Genomic DNA, 24,192 nt, shown 5'->3' with positions numbered 1-24,192 from the left:
AAACAGTGTCAAGTGCAGCGTCCGGCAGGCTGTGCTCGTGGGGCAAGGCCAGCAGGACACAGGATCCTACGGGGGAGCGCGGGGAACCAGCAGATGGGACACGGTGTGTGAGGACAGGCTCACCGAGGACCTTGGTCCGAGCACGGCAGCAAGTCCACAGCCTGGGGATGGAACTCTCTAAACGGAGTTTAGACCCTTTGAACTGCTAACACCAAGAATTTGCTTACGTGGAGTAATAGGAAAGTCCATCAAAGTAACAAAGACGTTTCTGGCCAAAGGCACAAGCAGAAAGCTCACAGAGGCCTCGGCTGGCCAGGGTGCGGCTCGCCCTGCACTCACGCTGGCCGGGGACCCGCCCTCTGCGGGCACACAGGGACAGGGTAACCGTGGGGCCGGAGCGTGTGCTCCCTGAGGGCCGGGGGTGCCCACTCGACGTCACCAGGTGTCCGGACCCCCGTGGGGGCGATGTGGGTAATGAAGAAGCAGAATGTGTACACTTTTGACAAACATTTAAAGCTTTTAATAACAAGCTTCAGTAGAATTTGACACAAAGCCCTCTGCCTAAAAGCAGCTGGGAAAATCTCGAACGGTGCCCACCCATCTTCGCGATGCTGCCCTCCCCAGATCCGCTGACGAGCGGCACAGCCTTCCCCACAAACCACTAGTTCCGACAAGCGCCATCTGTGGCTACAACGTACTCTCGTGTCTGTGTGTGTTTGGAAAGCTGGACTTCGCCATGACAGACCCCTCACCCCCGACCCTGTGCACACACTCAAACGTCCCCTTCCCCAGGGCACCACGTTCCACGGCACAAGCCCCTCTAACAGATGACCCTGCAACAGTGGTGTCTTTTCATCAGGCTGCACAGTCTCCAAAGATCACAGGAAACCTGTCAACTCTCTCCCTGGTCCCAACTTCCCGTCTGCACTTCCCTTCAGCCTTCTCCCTGGAAGGGCTGTTTCTTTCCCGCCTACAGTATTCTATCTGGCCGGCCCTCCTGGGTCCTAAGCTGCCGGGTCAATGACCGGGTCCCCTGGGGAGACGTCTAACATGCAGCTCCCCAGGGTCCCCCGCGGGGCTCCTGACCCAGCAACCACGGGACCTGTCACCCACCAGCTATGGGACACCCACACTACGCTGGGCGCATCTGAATGGTGGGTCAAGAATTATTCTTTCGTTTTGCCTTCGTCTATTTCAAGGGGAACTCGAATTTCAGCTAGAAAACCATGTGCTGCCTGGAGTAGGCTGGCCTCGGCAGGGCGGGGTACTACCCTGGGCCAAGGAGCCTCATCAGAAAACATCCAGTGTCCGCAGATCTGCACCTAACACGACTCAGCTGCCCACAGGCTCCCCCAGGAGAGGACACTTGTTTTCTGAACTAGAACCGGAGACCCACCGCTTGAACTCGGCCTCCTCCAGAACCTGCGCTGTGCACAGGTCTGAAAAGGGCCTGTCCTCCTCCTCCTGCATTTTTTTTTTTTTTTTTTTTTTTGGGGTGAATATAAAGTTTGTTCTCTTGAAAGTGACCAACATTTTAAGCAGGAGAAAGAAAAGCGGTCTACTAGATTAAATTTTAAAACGATTTGTTATTTGCTATACAAATATACATTTCAACTTCTACAACACCCACCCCGTCTGACCCCTTATCTTAGAACAAGGGATCAACATTCGAAGTCTCCGACTTCAAGGACAATACTGCAGACACACAAAGGCCCTCGAAAGCGTCTGCAACTGAGCTACGGCAGATGACCACGAGGCCCGGGGGTCAGGGTGCACTTTCCGTGCTTCCCAATGGCACACAAACTCCTTTAAGGAAAAAAAAACACAAACAACATCTCATCTGGACATCCCGTGAGCTGGTCATCTTTAGCCTGCCACGGCGCGGCGGCGGCCAGCCCGAGCCACGCGGCCTCCCTAGGAAAGTCTCCTTCTCTTGGAGCTGCCGTCCTCCTCCTCCAGGCCCCTCCTGTCCCAGCCAGGGTTCCTCTTCGAGCGGTGGCTCTCCGGGCTCCACTTCTCTCGGTCCCCCTCACCGAAAGCTCGCGTCTCTCTCCTGGAGCCGAGCCCTTCTTCCCAGTCACATCTTGTCTTACTCGCGGAGACCTCGGTCCCAGCAGCCGCAGGGTCACAGTGTGCCTGAGGTTTGTGGTTGTTCAGAGCGGCCCCCCTGGCAGTGGACTGCTGAGCGCCTCCCAGATCCTGGGGACTCCCGGGGAAGCCTGGCTCCCCCGAGGGCGGTGTCGCCCCGGGATGCTGGGGGCTCGAAGGCTGCGGATCCCTGAGGCACGGCCCTCTGGTTTCAGGGTCCAGGCCCAGCCTCCTAAGCAGTCTTGGGTCCCGAAGCCGGTCCTGGATGAGGGGCCTTTCAGGGTCCTTCGCCGTGACGGGACCAGCAGACTCCCTGGAGTCCGAGGGCGTGTGGTAGAGAGACGTGACGGACGTCCTGGCGAGCTCGCTGTCCGGCCTGCTGCTGGGCAAGCCGCCCGGGGGTCTGGACGCCTCCGGGGCGACGGCGGGGGGGTGTGTCACGCTTCTCTGCAGCACCGGCTTCAGCTTCAGGATCTTGGCCGCGTCGTGCCTGTAGTTCCTGTCACACGTCTTGATGATGGCGCCCCGCTTCTGGGCGTCCTGGATCAGGTGGTTCCAGTGCTGGTTCTCCTGGAAACAGAGGAGGGAGAAACAATCACACGCCCAGAATACTCAGAGGCTTGGGAAGTGTGAGTTTCTGCTCTCATTTCTGAGTAGCAACAAATACACTTCGCGAACAGATTCTCAAGAATCCATTAAAGAAAAAGTAAGTTCAAATACAGAATCACGAAGCCATGTTATGGGAAAAGAGCACCGGTCACCGCCTGGGACAAAGAATATCCGCCATTTCACCACGTGGCTCTCGGTTCGTGCGCTGGATGGAGCAGACACAGGACAGCTCTGTCACCCCAGGAAGTTCCCCCGGACACTTGACCTAGAGTCCTGCCTCTCTCTCGAAAGGCTAACACTGTGGAGCAGGAAGGCTTGGTTGCACAGAGCCCTAACTTTTGGGGGGTGTGAGTGTGACTATTCTAGAAAGAGTCCCACAGCCTTCACTCAATTCCCAAAGGCCTCCCAGACTCCAAAGGGCTAAACTGTCTTCATCCACAGAGACAACCATTCCACAGAACTTTCCCACGGTCTGGTCTCTTTTCCGGAGGGACTTAAGTCGTGAAAGCAAGCCCGAGGAGAAGGAAGCCGGGCTGCACTGATCGCTCCTCTCCTCCCGCCGGACTCTCCTCAGCAATAACCCGCTTCACAACCATCAGAACGTGCGCCTCTTTAGAAGGAAGACAACAGCGGCCCTCGCGGGGCCTCCTGCCCTAGTCAAAAAACTAGGTGAGGGTAGCAGTCCTTACTTGCGGCATGACCTTGGTCAAGTTAACCTCTCTGAGCCTGTTTCCTCATCTGTAAAATGGGCATAACGTTTCAGATAACTCTAAAATGCACATTGTTTTCACATTTTACCATTTCTTGATTTGGGGCACCCCCTGGCCAGGCAGCACTTTCTAAGTAGCTAATCCTGGAGGAACTCATGGCTCGGCAACAGCAACTCCTTGACTTTCAGCCAATAAACCACTTAAAGAACGAGTCCCAGCACGCCTAAAAACCCACCCACAGCACCTTCTGATGAGACACGAAAGTAGCAGCACTACTACCGCGGAGAACGGAGACCAGGAGTTGGAAGAGAAGCCCAGAGACCACGGGAAAGCACCCTTAGGAAATACGGAGTTTCCAACGCTTCTGATGGCGCAGGGAACAGCCTGTGGCGGGAACAAGGACATGTGTGACTGTGACCTGGGGAACGATTCTGGAGCGCTAGACTCCGAAAGTGAAGTCCTTTCAGGAGTTCTGCGGCCTACTCATCCTGTTTGTACTTTCTCTTTTACATATGAACAAGGGCGATAGGATAAAAGTCTGTCTTGTCAAAACAAGCCTAGAAAAGTTCTTTAAATAAATATAAAAATTCTACGTGAAAATAAAGTATCACAGTTTAATAGTAGTACATAAAATAATGATTCCTCTCATAATGGCTTCTTGGATCGGATGGACTGGGATTTGTGAGGGCAAAAGGTTTGCATACAATGCACACGCAGAGGCCCGGGAAGCACCAGATAGTCCACGGGAGCACTCCCGGGCCTGGGGCTCGGGCCTCTTCCTCACTCTGGAGCACAGCAGAGCATCTCCCCCCGAGGCTGAAGCACGGCTGTACCGTGAAGCAGATGGCCTCGCTGCTATTTTTGCCAAATCTACAGCACCTCAACCTGGTGTTTAATCCGAGCCGAGGATCATAAAAACAGTTTTGGGAATGGGCTGTTACTCTTGGTTTCTCAGAGGAAATCAAGTGTCTTCACCACTGACTCCATTTCTATAAGGGAAACTGGGGTTAAGAATTTGAAAAAACAAAACAAACCAGCCCAAGGGATACACTGGGAGTTTTCCTATTGTTCAGGGTGCAGACGCCCCAGCTCCCTGCCTGCTCCTGGGGGCTACCCCGCCCTGACTCCGTCCTGCACAGTCACGACATGCCCATCCCCAGTCTCTCCACGGGGCACGATGCGGCTGCCAGGGCACAAGCAGACTCCTGGGTGCCCGAGGGGGCAGTGAAAACAGGGGTGCCCAGGAAGTCTCCTTCAATCAGGGTGTCGCTAGGAGACACACAGCTCTATCTTTTAACTTTCAGGTTAAAACATTACCAAAATTCAACTGTGTAAAAAAATAATTCGAACAGGTTCATCAACTGATGAGAAACCACTTTTTAACACTTAGATCCTCATGGTACAAGGGAAAACAATTCTATAAAAAGTCGGACCAGGAGTCCAATTGTTTCCAATGGATTCATTTAAGAGTGATGTAAAATAAAGTTTTATTTTACATTATCAGTATTTGTAATATACTCAAAGTCTTAAACAATACTTAAACTTACCATAACAAATTTTTTATATCAACTTAAAAATAGGTGGTATGCAGCTTTTAAAGAGTCCTTCAAGGGGGCACACAAACTACAGAAACTGAAGACCACAGATGTAGGGAAAACGGGATGAGAAAGACTGTGTTGGAACTCCCCCTGGTGGTACATACCAGAAAACACGGGGGAACTCGCTGAAAAAATCCAGTGCATCAGCTCTGCTCCTCTACTATCACAACCGCTGACTTTGTGAAACACAAAAATGGGAAGAATTCAAAGCTAACGACCGCTAGCGAGGGAAGCAGCAAACACCGGCGCCGGTTAGCTGTGCTATCACCAACGGAGGCCGCACTCTTGGTCGGATGCGAACCCGCCCCGCCTCCCCCCACCCAAGCGACACAGAGCAGGCAGCAAGCTCCCAGTGCCAAGACAGAAAAGATCCAAGCTCCCTCGAGCTGGCGTTAAGCTGGGCCAGTAACAGCCACAGCAGCTGACTGTCCGCTGAGTGCCAGCAACTGTGCTAGCACTTTCCACATGTGGGTGGCTTTACAGAGCTCAACAGTCCTAGGACAGAGACGTATTTTTTTTTAAATTGTGGAGAGTGTGGGCCTCGGACTGGGACAGGGTGAGTGGTTTACATCTGCGAAAGCTCCCAGGCAGAAGCTGCTGAAGGACAGGGCAGCCAGGGGAAGCAGCTCACTGTTCTGTAACCCGCATCAATTCCACACTCATGGAAAATAGAGACAAAAGCTCAACCAAGTATCAGTCACGCTGGGCGAGCTCCAGAGCATTCTGCTCCCAGAATGCACTTACCATGAGGGTCCTTAAGTGTCCAAGGATGAAGAGGCTGTACTTGGCTCGTGTGATGGTGACGTTCAGTCTCTGCAAACTTGCCAGAAACCTAAGTGACAAAAGCAAAGTTACTTCCTGCCGCAGAGTGACTTAGCATGAGTGCGGGGACACAGACGCTGCTTCAGACGGCTGTCCTGGGGCTCCTTCTCCTCCTTTAACAGTGCATCACTTTCTCCCTCTTCCCAACACAGGGTCCCTGGCAAAGCAGCCATTCCCGTTAAAACCTGGAAACGAAAAGCCTGGAGCTTTCCTTCAAAGTGATGCATCCGTCTGCCAATCTTGTGTTCTGCCTTGGAGGAGATACTGGGAAGTTTAAAGGTGGCGTTCTTAAGCTCTAGAGATGTCCTAAAAATACGCTACTAGTCAGTTATTCGAAATCTGTGTGAGGATCAGTAAAGTGCTATGGAGGCATAGCAGAAGCACGCACAGATCAGGAAAAGGTACCACCAGATCTGGGGAGGGCTCGGAGACAACAGAACTGCTGTGCCAAGAAGGCGACTGTTCTGCTCCACAGGACGCCCCAGAGATGCCAGGGCCCCACCTGTCCATGCAGACTCTCCGAATAGGGGCGGAGGGAACTCACGTCACTATTTCCTTTAAGAGCAGGGAAACACATTTCTAAACTGCGAATTTCACCCATTCCTCGAGAGCAGGAAAAAGCAGCCACACGAGTGTCTGGGCTCTGGAACTTGGAGTCTCCTGTCTGTCACTTGCTACAGTGTCCTTGCCATCTTCAGTGAGTAAACGGACAAGAGCTAAGGTTTACGAACTTAGCAAAGCACAAAAACGCAGGGAAGATGAAAAGCCCCTCCGTGACAGATCGTGGAGAGGACAGGCCGACTACCCCGAGCCAAGAGATGGTCACTCGTAGGAAGTCAAAGAACAGACTGCCCTTGGAGGCAGGTGACAGACAAGGTCCAAGAGAAGCAGACGTGACAGCGGATCAACTCTACAAGTGAAACAAGAACATTTCATGATGTGACACAAGTTTCTAACACAGGAAAATACTGCAACGAATGGTATTGCCCAGCAGCAATCGGAAACAGATGGGACTCGAGATCACAGACAAGTGAAGAGCCGGTGACACTCACCCAATTGAGCCCTGCACGGTATTTGCTCGGACACACGTGACAATGACACAATCCTTCTGCCGGCCCTGGAACCCATCCACGGTATCTACTTCTGCTGGCCTATTTACAGAACACAAACATGCTTATCGGAAACCGCTAGAATACTTACTAAACATGCATATTTATACAGTGGCATTTTTCAGCTTTTTCACCCGATCTTTTAGCAGAATGTAATTCATGTAACCTACACGTCACCACTCTGGAGTGGAGCATTTGGTGGTTTCTCGTACACCCACTGGGCCATGCAAACATCACCCCCGGGTACTTCTGCAGTTCTTCCGCCTGGACCTACTAGCAGTTAGTCTTGATTTTTCCCTCTCTCCAGGCCTGGCATCTATGACAGACAGACTTTGTGTCTGGAAATGTCGTATGAATGGAACCGTACATATGTGGCCTTTCCTGCTTGGCTTCTTTCACTTAGACCATGCTCAGGGCTCCTCCCTGCCGTGGCGTGGAACGGCCCCGCACTCCTCTCAGGGCTGCGTACTTGACTCACAGATGCCCCATGGTTTATTTACGCACTTACAGCGGATGGACATCTGGGCTGTTTTCCCTTTGTTAGCGTTATGAACAACGTTGCTGCAACACTCACGTCTGAGCTTCTGCGCAAACGTTTTTTCAGTTTTTTCAGGGATATACCTCAAAAATACAGGTATTCTAGGCTTCACTTTTTTTTTTTTTTTTTTTGAGAAACAGAGAAAGCATGCGTGTGAACGATGGGGGAGTGGGAGAGGGAGAGAAAAGAATCCCAAACAGGCTTCACGCCCAGCACAGAGCCTGACACAGGGCTTGATCCCACAACCCTGAGACCAGGCCCAGCCCAAGCTGAAATCAAGAAGACACTTGACAGAGCCACCCAGGTGCCCCTATGCTTTACTCTTTGAGGAACTGCCAAAATGTTTTCCACCGTGATCTACCATTTTAAATTCTCACCAGCAATGCAAAAGGATTCCAATTTCTCAACATCCTTGTCCCAACTTGTCCCTCACTGTCTGGCTTTTTATTCGTCGTTCAGATGGGTGAAAAGGGAACTCACTGTGCTTTTGATCTGCATCTCCCTAATGACAAACGATGTGGAACATCTTTTCACATACTTGTTGACCATTTGTTTACAACCTACTTTTGAGAAATGCTATTCGAATCCTTTGCCCATTAAAAAAAGTAGACTATTTAACTTTTTGAGTTGTGTGAGTTCTTTATATAATTCAAATGCATGATTTGCAAGTACAGATTTTCCTTGACCTAGGATGGCGTTACATCCCAATAAACCCACCATGAGTTTAAAAACATCCTAAGCTGAAAATGTAATTTATTACACTTAACCTACCGAACACTGGCTTGGCCTGGCAGACCTCAGATAGGCTCTGAATGCTTACATCAGCGTACAGTTCGGCAAAGCCTGTTTGTAAGTCATGTGACTGCTCTGGAACCAGGACAGAATGGCTGTCAGTGTTATCAGATGCGCCCTCTTGACTGCGGTGCTGACCGGGAGCAGTGGCCGCTACTGCCCAACAGCACGAGAGAGGATCGTGCTGCCTGCCACCAGCTGGGGAAAAGATTCAGATTCGAAATCTGCAGTAGAGCTTCTACTCAATGTGTACTGCTTTGCCACCATCATAAAGTTGGAAAATTCTAAGTCAAACCATGGTTATTCAGGAACTATGCGTCTATTTTCCCATTCTGGGGGCTGTCTTCTCCCTTTTTTGATGGTGTACTTTGACATGCACAAGTTTCTAAATTTTTATGAAGCCCAGTTTATCTATTTTTCCTTTGGTAACTCGTGCTTGGGTGTCATGCTGAGAAACTGCTGTCTCATCTGAGGTCAGGCAGGTTTATAGCTCTGAACTTTATAATTTTACGCTTAGATTCAGTGCTCTAACCCACTCTGAGTTCATACACTGTATGCTGTGGGACAGGAGTCAAAATTCATTCTCAACAGCATCTGGGTTAAGCTGGGTTAACCTCAGCCGGTTAGGCTTCTCACTCTTGATCTCGGCATGAGCAGGTCATGATCTCAGGGTGGTGAGATGGAGCCCGTGTCTGGTTCTGCGCTGGGCACGGAGCCTCCTTACGATTCTCCTTCTCTCTCTCCCTCGCCCCTCCTTCACCCCACTTGCACACTATTAAAAAAAAAAAAATTCATTCTCTTGCACATGGAGATCTAGTTGGCCCAGCACCATTTAAAAAAAGACTATTCTTGGGGCGCCTGGGTGGCTCAGTGGGTTAAGCCGCTGCCTTCGGCTCAGGTCATGATCTCAGGGTCCTGGGATCGAGTCCCGCATCGGGCTCTCTGCTCAGCAGGGAGCCTGCTTCCTCCTCTCTCTCTGCCTGCCTCTCCGACTACTTGTGATTTCTCTCTGTCAAATAAATAAATAAAATCTTTAAAAAAAGACTATTCTTTCCCAAATGAATGGTCTTGGCACCCTTGTTGGAAAGCACCTGGCCATTAATGAATGGGTTTCTTTCTGAACTGGCAATTCTAGTCTACTGGTTTATAGGCCTATCCTTAGGACAGCACCAGTCCTGATAACCAGCTCTGCCAGTAAGTTGAGAAAGAGCAAAGTGTGAACCCTCCAACATTTAGTTCTTTTTCATGATATTTGGGGTATCTTGCATTTCCACATGAATTTTAGGTTAAGCTTGTCCATTTCTGTAAAACAGGCAGCTGGGTTCTGCCAGAGACAACACTGACTCTGTAGGATCAGTCACTCTGGGGAGTGCTGCCCCCTTAACATCAGGAAGTCTTCCGAACCACAGACAAGACTGTCTTTCCATTTACCTCAGTGTTCTTTAATTTCCTTCAACAACGTTTTGTATTTTTTGATGTTTTATACACCTTTACTACATTCATTCCTATTTTGTTCATTTTTATGCCATTACAAACGATTGTTTTTTAAATTTCCTTTTCAGATTGCTCGTTGCTACTGTAATACAAATATAACTAATTTCTGTATACTGATCTTCATCCTACAAGTTGGCTGAACTCATTAAAAATGAATAGTTTATGTGGTTTTTTATATAAAATGTCCTGCCAACTATGAGAAAGGGTAGTTTGACTTCTTTTATAATATGGGTGCCTTTAATTTCTTTTCTTGCTCGATTATCCTGCTTAGAACCTCTAATACCGTGCTGCCCAGCAATGGTGAGAGCAGGTGTCATTCCTGATCCTGGGGTGACAGGACTCAGCTTCACCATCAAGTAGGTTAGCTGGGGATTTTTCATAGATTCCTTTTACTAGGTTGAGAAAGTTCTTTTCTATTCCTAGTCTGTTGAATGTTTTCATCATGAAAGGTGTTGGATTTCATCAAATGCTCTTCCTATATCTACTCAGATGATCATGTGGGTTTTCTCCCATTACTCTATTAATAACGGTGTGTCACACGAGTGATTTTTTTTGTATATTGAACCAACCTTGCATTCCTGAGATAATCCCACTATGGTCTTGGTGTATTATCCTTTTAATATGCTGCTGAATTCAGTTCCCAATATTTTGTTGAGGATTTTTAACATCCATATTCATAAAGGATACTGGCCTGTAGTTTCTCTCTTCTTGTGATGTCTTTCCATGGCTCTGGTATGGTAATATTGGCCTCATAAAAGGAGTGAGAAAGTCTTCCCTCCTCTTCTATGTTTTGGAAAAGTTTGAGAAGGATTGGTGTTAATTCTGATCTTAATGTTTGGTAGAATTCACCTGGTCCTGGGTTTTCCTTTGTTGGAAAGTGTTTGATTACTAACTCCATCTCTTTACTTAGTATAGGTCTGTTCAAATTTTCTAATTTTTCTAGAGCCAATTTTGGTAGCTTGTGTGTTCCTAAGTTAAGAAATTTTTGAATTAATCGATTTCCAATAATTAATCTTTGATTTTACTGTTGAGGTAAGGAGGAGACAAAAACATGAGCTTCACCCTGTACATAAAGGCATGAAAAGGATTAAATACTTTATTCTAAGTGAAAGTGTTACTTTGTAAATCTTACTAGAATGAGAATTCAGATTAACAAGTCACGGAACTAAAGGAAAAGGCTGAGGGTTTCTCAGTCGGGTCCACTGCCAATGGTGGTGAGGACACTGCGACCAGCAGGAGGTACTCTGGCGTCGGCTGGTCTGCAGGGCCGGGAGTATGAGTGTTCCCTACCCAGCATGACCAAAGCCTTGAGTCTCCTCCTGCTGTATCACCACGGCCTAAGATCATTTCCTAGAGTTAGGTTTCCTTTTATCCCCTCCTTCTTCTTTTTAATTCAACAGAAAAACTGGAAATATCTGTAAAAATATAGATGCCTCACCCTTTTCTATCAAATTCTTTGTCCAAATCCTTCTGAATCATCGTCTTCTGAGCCTTGTAATGGGTTATTATGCCAATGTTCCGGAAAGTAACATCCCTTCTTTTGTCTTTAATAAGTTTAATTATTTCCATTACCAGTTTTATTTCTTGAACATTTACATATGAGCTAAATAAGATGAAAAAAACAAAACAAAACAAAACACATCAAAACTAATAGCAGTCCAACTGCTAGCTTCAGTCCTACTTTCTTTTCCGTTACAGTGAAGGGCAGGCAGGTTAAGTTTCACCTTTATTCAGTCATCAGCGGCTCAAAGAAGCTGTTATAATGACCATTAATACTGCACACTTGCAGACCTCTAACCACCCAGTGAAACAGAAGATGTAAGAAAGAAGATTCTGAAATCAACTGAAGGTTCCTCACCATTCTCTTCATTTGCTGTAACAGGGATAGCAACAGTAGGAACAAAAGCATTTATGATAACGAAGATATGAATGATCAACAGCTAAAACTAAGAAATTTACTATCTTCCACACACTGAAAAAAGTGCTTTAGTCATGTATCTTCCTTAATTCCCCACCGCTGGCTGTGCAAACCACGTACCACACAGCCGAGGTGTGATGCCGTCCACACAGTCTGAACGAGACACGGCCCCTAGAGAACAACATGGAATCCTGCAGTGGGCTTGCCTCCTTATTGGCCTCGTCCTGCTCTCCCTACCCACCTCCTGAACTACAGGGACCCCTTCACTACCGCTCTAGGAGCTACATGCACTGCACCTGAGGCCACCTTACTGGTCTCACTTCAAGGGCCTTTAATACCCACAATCTTAACTTCCGACTTAAGTCTATAGAAAATCCTGTTGGGGCGCCTGGGTGGCTCAGTCATTAAGCATCAGCCTTCAGCTCAGGTGACAATCCCAGGGTCCTGGGATCGAGCCCTGTGTTGGGCTCCCTGCTCTGCGGGAAGCCTGCTTCTCCCTCTCCCACTCCCTCTCTCACTATCCTGTCAGATAAATAAATAAAATCTTAACCCCCCCCCCCCACCATTAGCCAGCTAGCTCTTCCACTCCTGAAGTCTAATTTACTTTCCTTGGTCACCTCTCAGGTGAACCCTCCTCTGTGACCCTTTCCCCCCCAGCGCTTAGGATCAACTGCTTCTCTGTGTCCCTAACTTCTTCACTCCATGTCTTCTCCCCGCACCTCGGTAGCTCAACTAATAGGTAACCCTTCCTGAGGATGCCACCTGCTCTACAGAGCACTCAGTGCCCCCTGTATTTCCCTGTACTCCACGCTAGGACCTGCGCTAACCACTTCTTCTCGTCCCCCACAAACCACATGAGTATGTCTCCTTATTCACAATCCCACATATCAGGTACTGGGTACCCTCGGTCTCCCACCTTCATTCAGACGGGTCTACACTGATCCTCGCGCCACGTAACCAGCTGGAATAAGTAATAAACCTGAGGATTCCCATTTGTGTCTGTGTCTCCTCTTAGATCACAAGAGCCACGCACAACAGCCATATCTGTTTTACAACAGCTGTGATCTTAGCATGTGTTTACTCAAGTGCTTACCATGCTAGTGATTATGATGCCCATTACATGATTAAGAAGAACTAAAAGGCCGAAATGTACAGAGAAAGATATTAGTTAATTTAGGGTAATAAAGGAAAAGCTAGTAGCTTAGCTACAGAATGCCTGTGCCCTGACACAAGGCAAAGAGATGTATGGAAAATGTTTTCCATGTAAATATGAACAAAAATAACAACTCTGGGACTATCCCGGGGATTGAAGAGAGGAGAACATACTCATTGTCCCGTCTTTCTGAACCGTCTCCAACATCGAACACCAGGTAAGGTTGAAATGGCCAGTCTGATGAACAGCGACTGGTTTCAGTCTGTCTACAAAAAAAGCAGCCACCATTCAGAATACAAGTTACAAGAAAATATTTTATTTTTATTAACATTTTTTTGTTAGGGAGGGAGCTGGGGGTAAAAAACACCTACCTTATTTTATCAAAATATGTTTTAGTAAAAGGTAAAAAACAGACTGTATTTCTGTTCTAGGCCAGGAAGAGTGATCTATGCAATTAAAGATAACTGTAATTAAAAAGTCACTCCCAATACGGTAAGTGAAAAAAGCCAGCCAGAGAATACAGACAGTCCACAACTTACCATTATGTGACTTAATTATGGTGCAAAAGCAATACATTTTGGTGGAAACTGTACTTGGAATTTTAAATTTGGGTCTTGTCCGGGGCTAGCAACACGCAGTACAATCCTCTCACAAGACACTGGGCAGCAGCGAGGCTCCACTCCTGGTCAGCCCCACGGTCACGAGGGTAACCAACTTCTACACTTAACAACCATTCTGTCTGTCACTGTCAGTACAGTATTTGATAAGTTATATGATAAGTTATATATAAGTTATATAACCAACAGTTATAAAGCAGGCTTTGTGTTGGAGAATTTTTACCTAACTGTAGGCCAATGTAAGTGTTCTGAGTACACTTCAGTAGGCCAGGCTACGCCGTGTTCGGTAGGTTACATGTATTAGATGCACTTTTGATTTGTGATACATTTATTGGGACATAACTCCGTCATAAGTCAAAGATTCGTACTATGCTGAGTATAGTGTGATTCTTTTTTTCAAAAATTTAAAAACTAAAAAAGTAAAATAAGATATGCATAGTACAAGGACTAGAAATAGATGTACCAAAATGTTACCAGTGATTATTTCTGGGCAGCACAAATAAGGGTCATCTTCCCCTCTTCTTTTTTATCTGCATTTGCTAAAATCAACATGGCTTTTGTAACTAGAAAAAAGTACTAAACCTCTGTTATGCTTTTTAGGTCAAACTTAAGAACACAGTAAAACAGCTATTCTTCCTAAGCAGCTAAGCCCACAAATAAAATAAGCTACAAAGCCACGAGCGGAACTCACCTGCTCGTCTTCAAGCTTCTGTTGTAAACATAGCTGGAGGGGAAGAGACAGATGTCCGGGTGCATCCGGTACTGAACGGTGAGCTGCAGGACCGGCAGCCGGCCGACCACGCTGTGCTCCACGCTGTCTTCCAGCAGCTTGTAGAAGCGCGCCATCATTGACTGGTCATAGCCGTACTCCTGAGCTTTCTGGAAAGGGCGAGAACAACGATCTCCAAGCATTTGTTCATACTTTCCCCACTGCTGTAAAAACAGTGACTGAACGCTAATATGTATGACCAAGAAGCAGATGTTTCTGACTTCAGGCCTTGGAGAGCCATGGAGCTCGACTATTAACAGTTTATTTAGAAAACCCATATACTGCTTATATGAAAAATGTGATCTCAGGGACGCCTGGGTGGCTCAATGGGTTAAGCTGCTGCCTTCGGCTCAGGTCATGATCCCAGGGTCCTGGGATCGAGGCCCGCATCGGGCTGCTTGCTCAGCAGGGAGCCTGCCTCTCTCTCTGCCTCTGCCTGCCTCTCTGCCTGCTTGTGTGCTCTCTCTCTCTCTCTTTCTGACAAGTGAATAAATTAAAAAAAAAAAATCTTAGAAAAGAAAAAAAAAAAATATGATCTCGGGCACCTGGCTGGCTTGTGAGCATGTGAGCCTTTATCTCAGGGTTGTGAGTTCAAGGCTCATGTTTGGAGTGGAGACTACTTACTTTAAGAAAAAAAAAAGGAAAAGATGTGATCTTGTAATGGCCACAAGTTAAGCTATTTTGATGCTAACAGAGGTCACCTGAAAGAATCAATAATAAAAGAAACAAAGAACTGCGACACAGATTTTAACAATTATATCTAAGGTGTTCTCTCACAAACAGAAATACTGGTTGTCACTGTACACAAGTCTTATAAAGACCAGTCTCCCCATGTATCCATCCGTCCGTCTATCCAACATAACACTGACCACCTAGAAGTTGGGGTGCCGAGACTGCTGGGTAAATTAGACCAAATGTCACAGAATTTGTATTTCAGTGGAGAAGACAGACAAATGACAATAATGACTAAATTGATTTCATAAACCTGTTAATGAGTTAAAACCTGAAAAATTAGTGACCTAAGAGATAAATGAAGAGAACAGTTTTAATGTTATTATAGCTGTGCCTTGGGATATACTTTTCAATGTCAAATCATAGAAATACTCAAAAAGTACTGCGTCTTACATGATCTAGAAACAAACGTGCACTGAAGAACACACTAAGACAATGGAGACGGGATGGCCACACGTGATGCCGCGGAAGCCGTGCACGCAAGGTTCCAAAACCTACTTCACAAATTAGGGGAGCTGTCGGTGATTCTGTTCATGGAGAATAATCAAGAACCAACTCACACTGCATTTCTTTTAAATAACATGGTGTTCTGCAAATTTACGGACTGAACTTCTTGAACTCAGCATGTAGTGAAAATGGATTGTTGATGGGCCCCAACTTCACTGCTTTGGTGATGGATAAAAACAGCAACAAAAATGAGAAAAATCTGCTTGGGCTTTTTACTATTATTATTATAGAAATAATATGGGCTTATTGAGAAAAATTTAGAAAATTACAAAGTTAATTTTCTCAACATGCTTTTCTGTCCACCTGTTTCTAAGAATTACTGGGAACAACCTAGTTGAGTATTTTAACAGATTTTGCTGGGCATTTGTTGTGTGTTTATTTATTTCTTTCCATCAATAGTCATCGAGTGCCAGCCTAATTCAGGCACTGTTTTAGGCGTGGTGTTAAAACAGTGAAGAGAACAGACAAGAGTCCCTGCCCTTACGGAGCTTGCATGGAGGGGTAGCAAACAGTATATAAGTTGCTAAGATGTGGTATGTCAGGTGGCTGGAAGGTCTGTGTGTGGCGGCTGTATGTATACAGGGTTTGCTTTAAAGGGGGCAGAAGCATTCCGTGCTGGGTTGTCTTTTTTCCTAGTCTGTAAAAAGATCAGGAATATCCTTCTGTGTTAGAACACAGAATCCGCATCATCTTGTAGGATGTACTCAGTTTTTTTCTACAAGTGGAACTGTTACTTTTTCTTTTTCCCCAGAGAGATTCAAAATAGGTTTGGCTAACTTAACGAGTAGATCAGCTTCTGGGGACGTAGATGAAACTGTTGAATGTCTACTACTAACATTTTATTTAGTTACACAGACCTATTTAAAATCACGTATAGAAATAACCTATGATTTAGAAAGTAATACAGTTTCCCCCCACTCCTTCCTATTGACACAGGTTTCCACTCGGAGACGGCTGGGCTTCTAGTCCCAGCGTGGTCGCGCATGTGTGCTCAGATGTCAAAGAGCTGCGGTATCATTTTCAATAATCCAAAGTCAAAACACAGTAATGACAAAAAAAGAACAAAAACCAAAAAACCAACCAACCCACTGGCTTTCATTCCACAACTGAACAGAAAAGCTCTGAAATGATCTGTTCTCTGGGGTCATTTATGCAACCACCACTCTGTACCAACAATCCACGGATCAGTGAAATATTCAACTATTATTACATTCAAAGCCATGGTCTACACCTATTCAGATTACAAACCCTCTACCAAACGTCCTGATTCTGGTGTACATTAGTAGGAGCTCTCTGTGGTGAGGGAGCAGAGAGAGGGGCGGGCACATTCCAGGTGTGGACTGTTTCCTCCCACAAATGAGGTTCACGGGCCCCTTTTCCTGACACTGTACTTTCAGAGGATAGGAGAAGCACTTTTTTTTTTTTGGTATGACAGGACACAAAATTCTAACACTGGAAATGTACTCTTAAGAATACATTTAAAGTACTCTTTATAATGTTTTCAAATACATACATTTAAATATAAACCAGGAGATTAGGAAACTTCTTCTAAAATTTTTCTTCTATTATTGTTTTGGTGTGTGTGTTACTAAAATGGATTGGATACAGCCCTTAAAACAGCTGCGCACTGCCTTTCCCCAAGAATGAGCAGGCCGCACACAGAACACGGTCGTTCTCGCCTTCGCCTTCTGGTCTTGGGCACCCACCCTGCTCACGTCACACGTGCACAGAAGCACAATCAGGAACAAAGGGACATTTTTACAGACTCTTACTCTTAAAATTCCAACAGTGTTTCCCTTTTCTTAGCCATTCCCTTCCAAGTAAGAGATGCTGATCCAAGAAAGACCCCTCCAAACACAGTAACAAAGAAGGCCCTTCCACTTTTAAGCAATATGAACATGAAACTAACTTACCATAGAAATGACTGTGGGAGGGAGCTGTTTCGGGTCTCCCACGAGGATGAGCTTGTTACACCGATGGATGAGTGGAGTCAGAGTCTCAACCTCACAAGACTGCCCGGCCTTGGGAAGAAAGTACATAATGAGAAGGTGTTCTTAATCACCTTTGCCGTTTCTTTATCCGTGTGCACTTTATCTAATTCACAGAAGTTCTAACATTCAGAAAAGTATCACTTTCTCTTTCTGCACTGAGTATCAAAAATAAGGATTTTGGGGGGCGCCTGGGTGACTCAGTGGGTTAAAGCCTCTGCTTTCAGCTCAGGTCATGATCCCAGAGTTCTGGGATTGAGCCCTGCATCGGGCTCTCTGCTCCACGGAGAGCCTGCTTCCTCCTCTCTCTGCCTGCCTCTCTGCCTACTTGTGATCTCTGTCTGTCAAATAAATAAATGAAATCTTAAAAAAAAAAAAAAAAAAAGGTTTTTTGAGTGTACTTATTGTGATGAGCACCAGGTGACTGAAATAACTTAAAAAAAATAAGAAAAATAAAGTAAGCAAAAAAAAAAGGTTTTTTTTTTTTTTTTTTTTGGTTAGAAAATAAAACAACAAAGAAACAAACACTCTCGACAGCCAATTAAGAACCACCACCGCAGGGCGCCTGGGTGGCTCAGTGGGTTAAGCCACTGCCTTCGGCTCAGGTCATGATCTCAGGGTCCTGGGATCGAGGCCCGCATCGGGCTCTCTGCTCAGCAGGGAGCCTGCTTCCCTCTCTCTCTCTCTCTCTCTGCCTGCCTCTCTATCTACTTGTGATCTCTCTCTGTCAAATAAATAAATAAAATCTTTAAAAAAAAAAAAAAAAAAAAAAAAAAAAAAAAAAAAAGAACCACCACCGCAGAGGCGCTGTGAAGCCGGCACCACTCGGGCACCATGACCGCTTGGGAACCAGCCGCCAGCTGGAAGGCATGTAATGCCCCAGTTCTATGTTCTTTGTTCCTTCTGGGCACATGCCCAAGGGAACTGCATGGCTGTAAGTCCCCCTCTCCCCGCCACCCCCTTTCTTCCTTGTTCCCCGCAGGCCTCATCATCTGCAAGACTCAAGTTTCTCTTCAGTGCCATTTTCTCCAATTATTTTCATCACTTCCATGATGTCTGTTCTTTCGTTTGGTGAAAACGGATCTTGGATTGATCCTCTGTATCTCATTTTCTGCGTCTTTTGTCTTCTGGCTCCACATTCTGGCAAACAGTAGGTACCCAACAAATGCTTGCTCAATGAATGAACTACGGATAAAGGATGTTAGCTGAAAATATTGTGGCTCAGAGCTGTCCAAAGTTATATTAAAACTGCTTCAAAAGGGAACCAGAGCTATTCCAAGCAGAAGCGAGATACTCCTTGGGAACGATCTGTTGAACAGTCAGGGATTCCAGAATCCCAATTCTGGAAAAGCCGTTTTAACTGTGAGGGGCTGTCAGCAACACATTTCAACATAAGAGACTACACACACAGGACAGCAGGTAAACACCAGCGGCCCAAGGACCTGCTCCCCCTAGCTCAGCAGCAGCAAAGACCCCCAAGACTCGGCCCTCACAGCACCATCCAACTCGTACCGCTGTGCGCCAACTGACCTCATCCACAATGACACAACTGAAGGGGACACCCCCTTGCCCACGAAAAGCAGACTCAAGCAGTAAGCCACCACTTGTGCTCAGTGTGCAGCAGATGACATGGGACTCCAAGATGATGATGCTCTGTGTTTTTTGTGGGCGTCCTTGAACCTAAGACAACAAATAAAGATGAATCAGTATTTTCACTGTATATAAATTCTTGCGTATGGTAGGCCCGTTTTTACTGTAAAACATCCACCATTTATTATACGATAAAAATATTTAGTGAGCACAGAGGTCCCAGGAACCTCAAATCTAGAAAACGGCACAAACGCTCAAGACGATCAGAAAACAGCTGGGACAGCACCGTGAAGCGCAGCGCAGCGCAGTCTAAGCTCAGAACAGGAGTTAAAGCTCATTAGGAAAAATTTATTCAGGCTTGATTTGGTCAAAGCAAATTATAATCCTTACAGCAGATGTACGTGGGCAGGTACAGAACGCGTAGAGACAGTGGTGAAGCAATTATCAGAGTTAAACTAGGGTCAGAACTCAGCTTGAATACACATTTTTCTGTCGGTTTTTAAGTACACAACGCTGTTCCTTCTTTTACAAAGGCTTGTACCAACACCACCGCCTGTGAAGAGGAGGAGCTCTGTGCTCACGCGGTAAGAAAGGCCTCCTCAGTCCGCCGCCGCCGCACAGAATGCTTCACGGTGCGGGGCAGTGCGTGTCCCATTTAGGGTCCAAGCTGATAACCCAGCGATCTCATCGGACTCAGTGAGCCCGTTCCGGCTTATGAACAGGGGCTCATCCCTGAACATCTGGTCAACCACAGACGTGGACTGCCAACCACGTGTGGAAGCATCAGGGAGATGGTGGCAACCATGGCCCTTGCAGGGGCACACGTGAAGGCACTGTCACACACCTCTCCTCTCAGCCACCTTTTGAGGAAAAGTGCCAAGTACAATGAATTCCGTGGGCCACAGAACAAGGTGGCGAGAAGCAAACCCACAGTATATGCAGAATCAGATTTCAGTAAATACAGACTTCAGCCTTAAATTTGGGAAGGAATTTTGGGCTCAGTTTATAATTTAATAAAAATCTTTCCACATAACTTTTTATTTAAATAACCAACAGGTAATGGAAATATGAATTAAGTTCAACTGTTTTTTATTTAGCTCTACCAGAAAGAGAAATGCATTCAAGAGAAAAATTTCAGCTTAAAAATACTAGTAACATCAGGCTCCTGGGTGGCTCAACTGGTTGGGCAACTGCTTTAGGCTTAGGTCATGACCTCAGACTCCTGGGATCGAGTCCCGCACCGGGCTCCCTGCTCAGTGGAGAGTCTGTTTCTCCCTCTGACCCTCTCCCCTCTCATGTTCTCTCTCACTCACTCTCTGAAAGAAATAAAACCTAAAAAAAAAAGATACTAATCACGTCACCAGTTGCTAGAACCTGCTCTCCCTGACCCCCACTGGTTTATTAGGGCTGCAATCTGGTTAGGACACCGGGCTCATCCTTGCTTTGATCAAAATCTTATTCATTTTTTTTTAAAGATTTTATTTTTATTTTTTTATTATTTTTTATAAACATATAATGTATTTTTATCCCCAGGGGTACAGGTCTGTGAATCGCCAGCTTTACACACTTCACAGCACTCACCATAGCACATACCCTCCCACCAATATCCGTAACTCCACCCCCCCTCTCCCAAACCCCTTCCCCCCAGCAACCCTCAATTTGTTTTGTGAGATTAAGAGTCACTTACGGTTTATCTCCCTCCCAATCCCATCTTAAAGATTTTATTTTTAAGGGCGCCTGGGTGGCTCAGTGGGTTAAGCCTCTGCCTTTGGCTCTGGTCATGATCTCAGGGTCTTGGGATGGAGTCCCACATATGTCTCTCTGCTCTGTGGGGAGTCTGCTTTCCTTGCTCTCTCTGCCTGCCTCTCTGCCTACCTGTGATCTCTCTCTCTGTCAAATAAATAAAATCTTAAAAAAAAAAATTTTATTCTTAAGTTCTATGCCCAACATGGGGCTCAAACTCACAAACTCAAACTCACAATATGGAGTCACCTGCTCCATTGACTGAACCAGCCAGCTGCCCCTTGATGGTATTTTTACATCCAAAGAATACTGGGCAGAAGTTATACACATTATAGGATTCTTATGATCAAAAACAAATATAAGTTAATACTTCCAGTCAAAAACTGGAGAACACTTGTTCATACTCTCTTTTGCCAAATCCCCAGCCAGTATCACTCTACTTGAATCCTGACATGTGATTTTCCTTTTTCCCCTTTTTTTTTCGGTGTCCCTGGGTGGGCACTAATTCCATTTTCTTTTTAACAGGAAAAACATCTTCAAATCTACTTTCGCTAATTATTCATCTATGACAGTTATCATAACCGACTTTGCAGCAGCGTGGCGTGGGGAGCACCTAACAATGGAGTTTAATGCTTACCCAGACCTAGAAAAGGAAAAGATTACTCTGTATAATCGCCTCTCTTAGAAATCTTAGTGAGGGTAAGAATTATTAGGCTAAAGCAAAAAAAGCAAATGTACATGCAACTGCATCATTTTCTCTACTTTAACATTTAAAGAAGTTTTTCATAATAAATAAATTTTTTTTGGTAAATATTTTATTTATTCATTTGACAGACAGAGATCACAAGTAGGCAGAGCAGCAAGCAGAGAAAAGGGGGGGAAGCAGGCTCCCCGCTGAGCAGAGAGCCCGATGCAGGACTCGATCCCAGGACCCTGATACCATGACCTGAGCCAAAGGCAGAGGCTCAATCCACTGAGCCACCCAGGCGCCCCATGATAAATAAATTTTTAAATGTAATTGAGAAAAGCCCATCAGTTGTGTGAAATAATTCATAATAAAGAGAAAGAGAGAAAAACGTGGAAAATGCTCCAGGTGAACCACTTACCTCTTTAATTTTAGAAGCTAGTTCTTGCCTCTCTTTTGAAACTTTTGCAATTTCTTCATCTAATTCTTGCCTCTGGAAAAAGTAAGAACGCAATCATTAAAGTTAAAATGAGCATTTTCAAATGCTTCCAGCTGACTGTCCTGCCTTTCAGGTGACACTGATCTGCCCGAGAGAGGCTCGCTCTTCACCCAGTTCCTTCTCTCCTCCCCCAGAGTCCTGACACTCGGGCTGTGCCTTGGGCCACACTGGCTCACACTGGCCGACATGCACACCGTCCAGCCAGGCAGCCTGCAGAGACCCTTCACGGACAGCAGCCCTCACACAAACACTGGTCCCGGGCAGGAGAGCAACCAGAATCCCTGCAAATGGAAGCCCCAACAGCACCACCCTCATGGCCAGCAACCCCGCTGCCTCCAGCGCCTGTGCGCCTGATGCACGCCCACGCAGCTTATACAAGCCCTGCCCTTTTGGTCCGAGTGGCCCAACATGGCCCTAGCCCAGGACCTGGAAAGCACTCCACCCACAGACCCTAACGAAGACACATACCCCAGGTCCTGCCTCTCTGTCCACACTCTGCCGTGACCTCCCTGTGTGGCCCCCGGAGGAGGGATGTGTACTTCCTGCAGGACTGAGCGTAATGAATGTATCTACTCAGTTTCTCTCGGGTCTGGCACCCTGAGCTCCACTTAAGCGTAGTCTGAGAACAAGCCTTAACACTGTGTGAGATGCTGTTCTGCCCAGTGCGCCCCGTGTGTGCTACTTCTGTCTGCTGAGCAGTCTAACCCCTGGGGCTCAGTCCTCCATTAATTTCTGGGTGGTTCAAACAGGTTATTCATCACAACCCAGTCATTACTCTAGCCAGAGTGATGGGCACAGAACACAGGCCTGGTAAACTATGGCTCACATTCCCTTATGAACAGGGATCAGACCTGTGTGCACACCCAGGGACTAATCAGACACCCGCCGTGTAACTGACATGGGTGGTGGGGAAAGCAGCCCCTTCTCTTCCTATGGGTTTTCTTTCCTTCCTTCTTTCTTAAGATTTGAGAGAGAGAGAGAGAGAGATTAACAGTGTGGGCATCAGGGCAGTGGGGAGGCAGAGGGAGGAGGAGAGAAAGCAGACTCCCTGGTGAGCACAGAGCCTGACACGGCTCGATCCCACAAACCAAAATCAAGAGTCAGATGCTTAGCTGACTGAGCTACCCAGGTGCCCCTCCCATGGGTTTTCTAAGCTGGGGTGGTGGTACCCACAAACGCTGGCACTTGTCCTCTGCAAGATGAGAAATGCCTGACACACAGAATAATCAAGGCATGGAAAAATGGCATCTGAGCCTCTGGATCAGCCATGCTGAAGCTAATCCCTCCCAGAGTTCCTAGGTATATGAGGGAGTGAATTCCCTTTTTGTCTAATGTGGGTTTAACTTGCAACTGAAACATATCTAATAAATTCACTACAGCTTTAATACAAGCCAGACAAGAGCAAACTACAGCCTGTGGGCCAAATTCAGCTCACCATCTGTTTTTATAAATAAAGTTTTATTGGAACACAGCCACATCCATTTGTTTATGTATTATCTATCACTACTTTTATGTTACAACAGAGCTGAGTAGCTGAAACAGAGACCATATGGCCTGCAAAGTTTAAATTATTTCTACCTTTCCTTTCTAGAGAGCTTTTTAATCCCTAATATAAGGCATATCGCTTTTGTATACATCTTTATACACAAATTATGCTATTCCACAATAAAACAATGGTATCAAATATTCATCACTAGCTTCTATACTTATCAGCTATTAAAAAATACCCATCAAGAAATGTGTAGGTACCTGCATTTCCCTTCCACCTCGGCATAAAGCACGCTGGCGGGAAAGTTCATCTAGTTGACGATCTAGAAATTCCTTTCTTCTATGCATTTCCTGAACATGAGAAGGTAAGTCTTTTTCTAAAAAAAAAAAAAAAAAAAAAAAAAGAATGATATGACAATTCTCATAAATATACACATATGCATATACAATGAGAAGAAAAATTAGTTCTCAAAGCAAGGCTATTTCGAGTTTCTCCAAATTACCTTTAATGCCCAACACATCACCCACCACATAAAAGGAAACAGAAAGTAATGTTAGTTTGTGCCTTAATAGTACTTACTCATTCTGTGGTTAACTTGGCTATCCAAACTGAATTTTAGGACCTCATTATTAATAGACTTTTCTGGACCGAGACGTACTAAATTTATATCTCCACAGTTTCCTGTTGATAAAAAAATCATACTTAGAGATTAATAAGGACGCTGCCAATTTCCACGTGTAGT

At 46.0% G+C, this 24,192-nt stretch overlaps 1 protein-coding gene across 9 annotated transcripts in view; it reads right to left on the bottom strand.

Moving 5' to 3' along the window:
* Nucleotides 1-497: 497 nt before the first annotated feature.
* Nucleotides 498-24,192, bottom strand: part of SETX (senataxin) — an 86,155-nt gene continuing 62,460 nt past the window's right edge. For 3 of the 9 annotated variants that reach the window (XM_032308102.1, XM_032308103.1, XM_032308104.1), the window contains 11 exons: nucleotides 24,030-24,131; nucleotides 23,711-23,826; nucleotides 21,884-21,955; nucleotides 18,975-19,124; nucleotides 17,370-17,477; nucleotides 14,140-14,327; nucleotides 13,005-13,097; nucleotides 11,199-11,363; nucleotides 6,880-6,978; nucleotides 5,750-5,837; nucleotides 498-2,658 (listed from right to left, as the gene is read on the bottom strand). In XM_032308102.1, coding sequence (XP_032163993.1) covers nucleotides 1,915-2,658; nucleotides 5,750-5,837; nucleotides 6,880-6,978; nucleotides 11,199-11,363; nucleotides 13,005-13,097; nucleotides 14,140-14,327; nucleotides 17,370-17,477; nucleotides 18,975-19,124; nucleotides 21,884-21,955; nucleotides 23,711-23,826; nucleotides 24,030-24,131 — 1,925 coding nt within the window. In that variant the 3' untranslated portion in view covers nucleotides 498-1,914. Of the gene's footprint in view, nucleotides 2,659-5,749; nucleotides 5,838-6,879; nucleotides 6,979-9,305; nucleotides 10,544-11,198; nucleotides 11,364-13,004; nucleotides 13,098-13,169; nucleotides 13,278-14,139; nucleotides 14,328-17,369; nucleotides 17,478-18,238; nucleotides 18,585-18,974; nucleotides 19,125-21,883; nucleotides 21,956-23,710; nucleotides 23,827-24,029; nucleotides 24,132-24,192 lie in introns of those variants that run through there. The other 6 variants (XM_032308105.1, XR_004277517.1, XM_032308106.1 and 3 more) reach the window with 6 other exon arrangements.

The sequence above is a fragment of the Mustela erminea genome, chromosome 12 (assembly GCF_009829155.1).
Source record: "Mustela erminea isolate mMusErm1 chromosome 12, mMusErm1.Pri, whole genome shotgun sequence".
NCBI lineage: Eukaryota > Metazoa > Chordata > Mammalia > Carnivora > Mustelidae > Mustela > Mustela erminea.
Note: the sequence above shows the minus strand (reverse complement) of the source record. Positions and strands in the feature narration are given on the sequence as shown.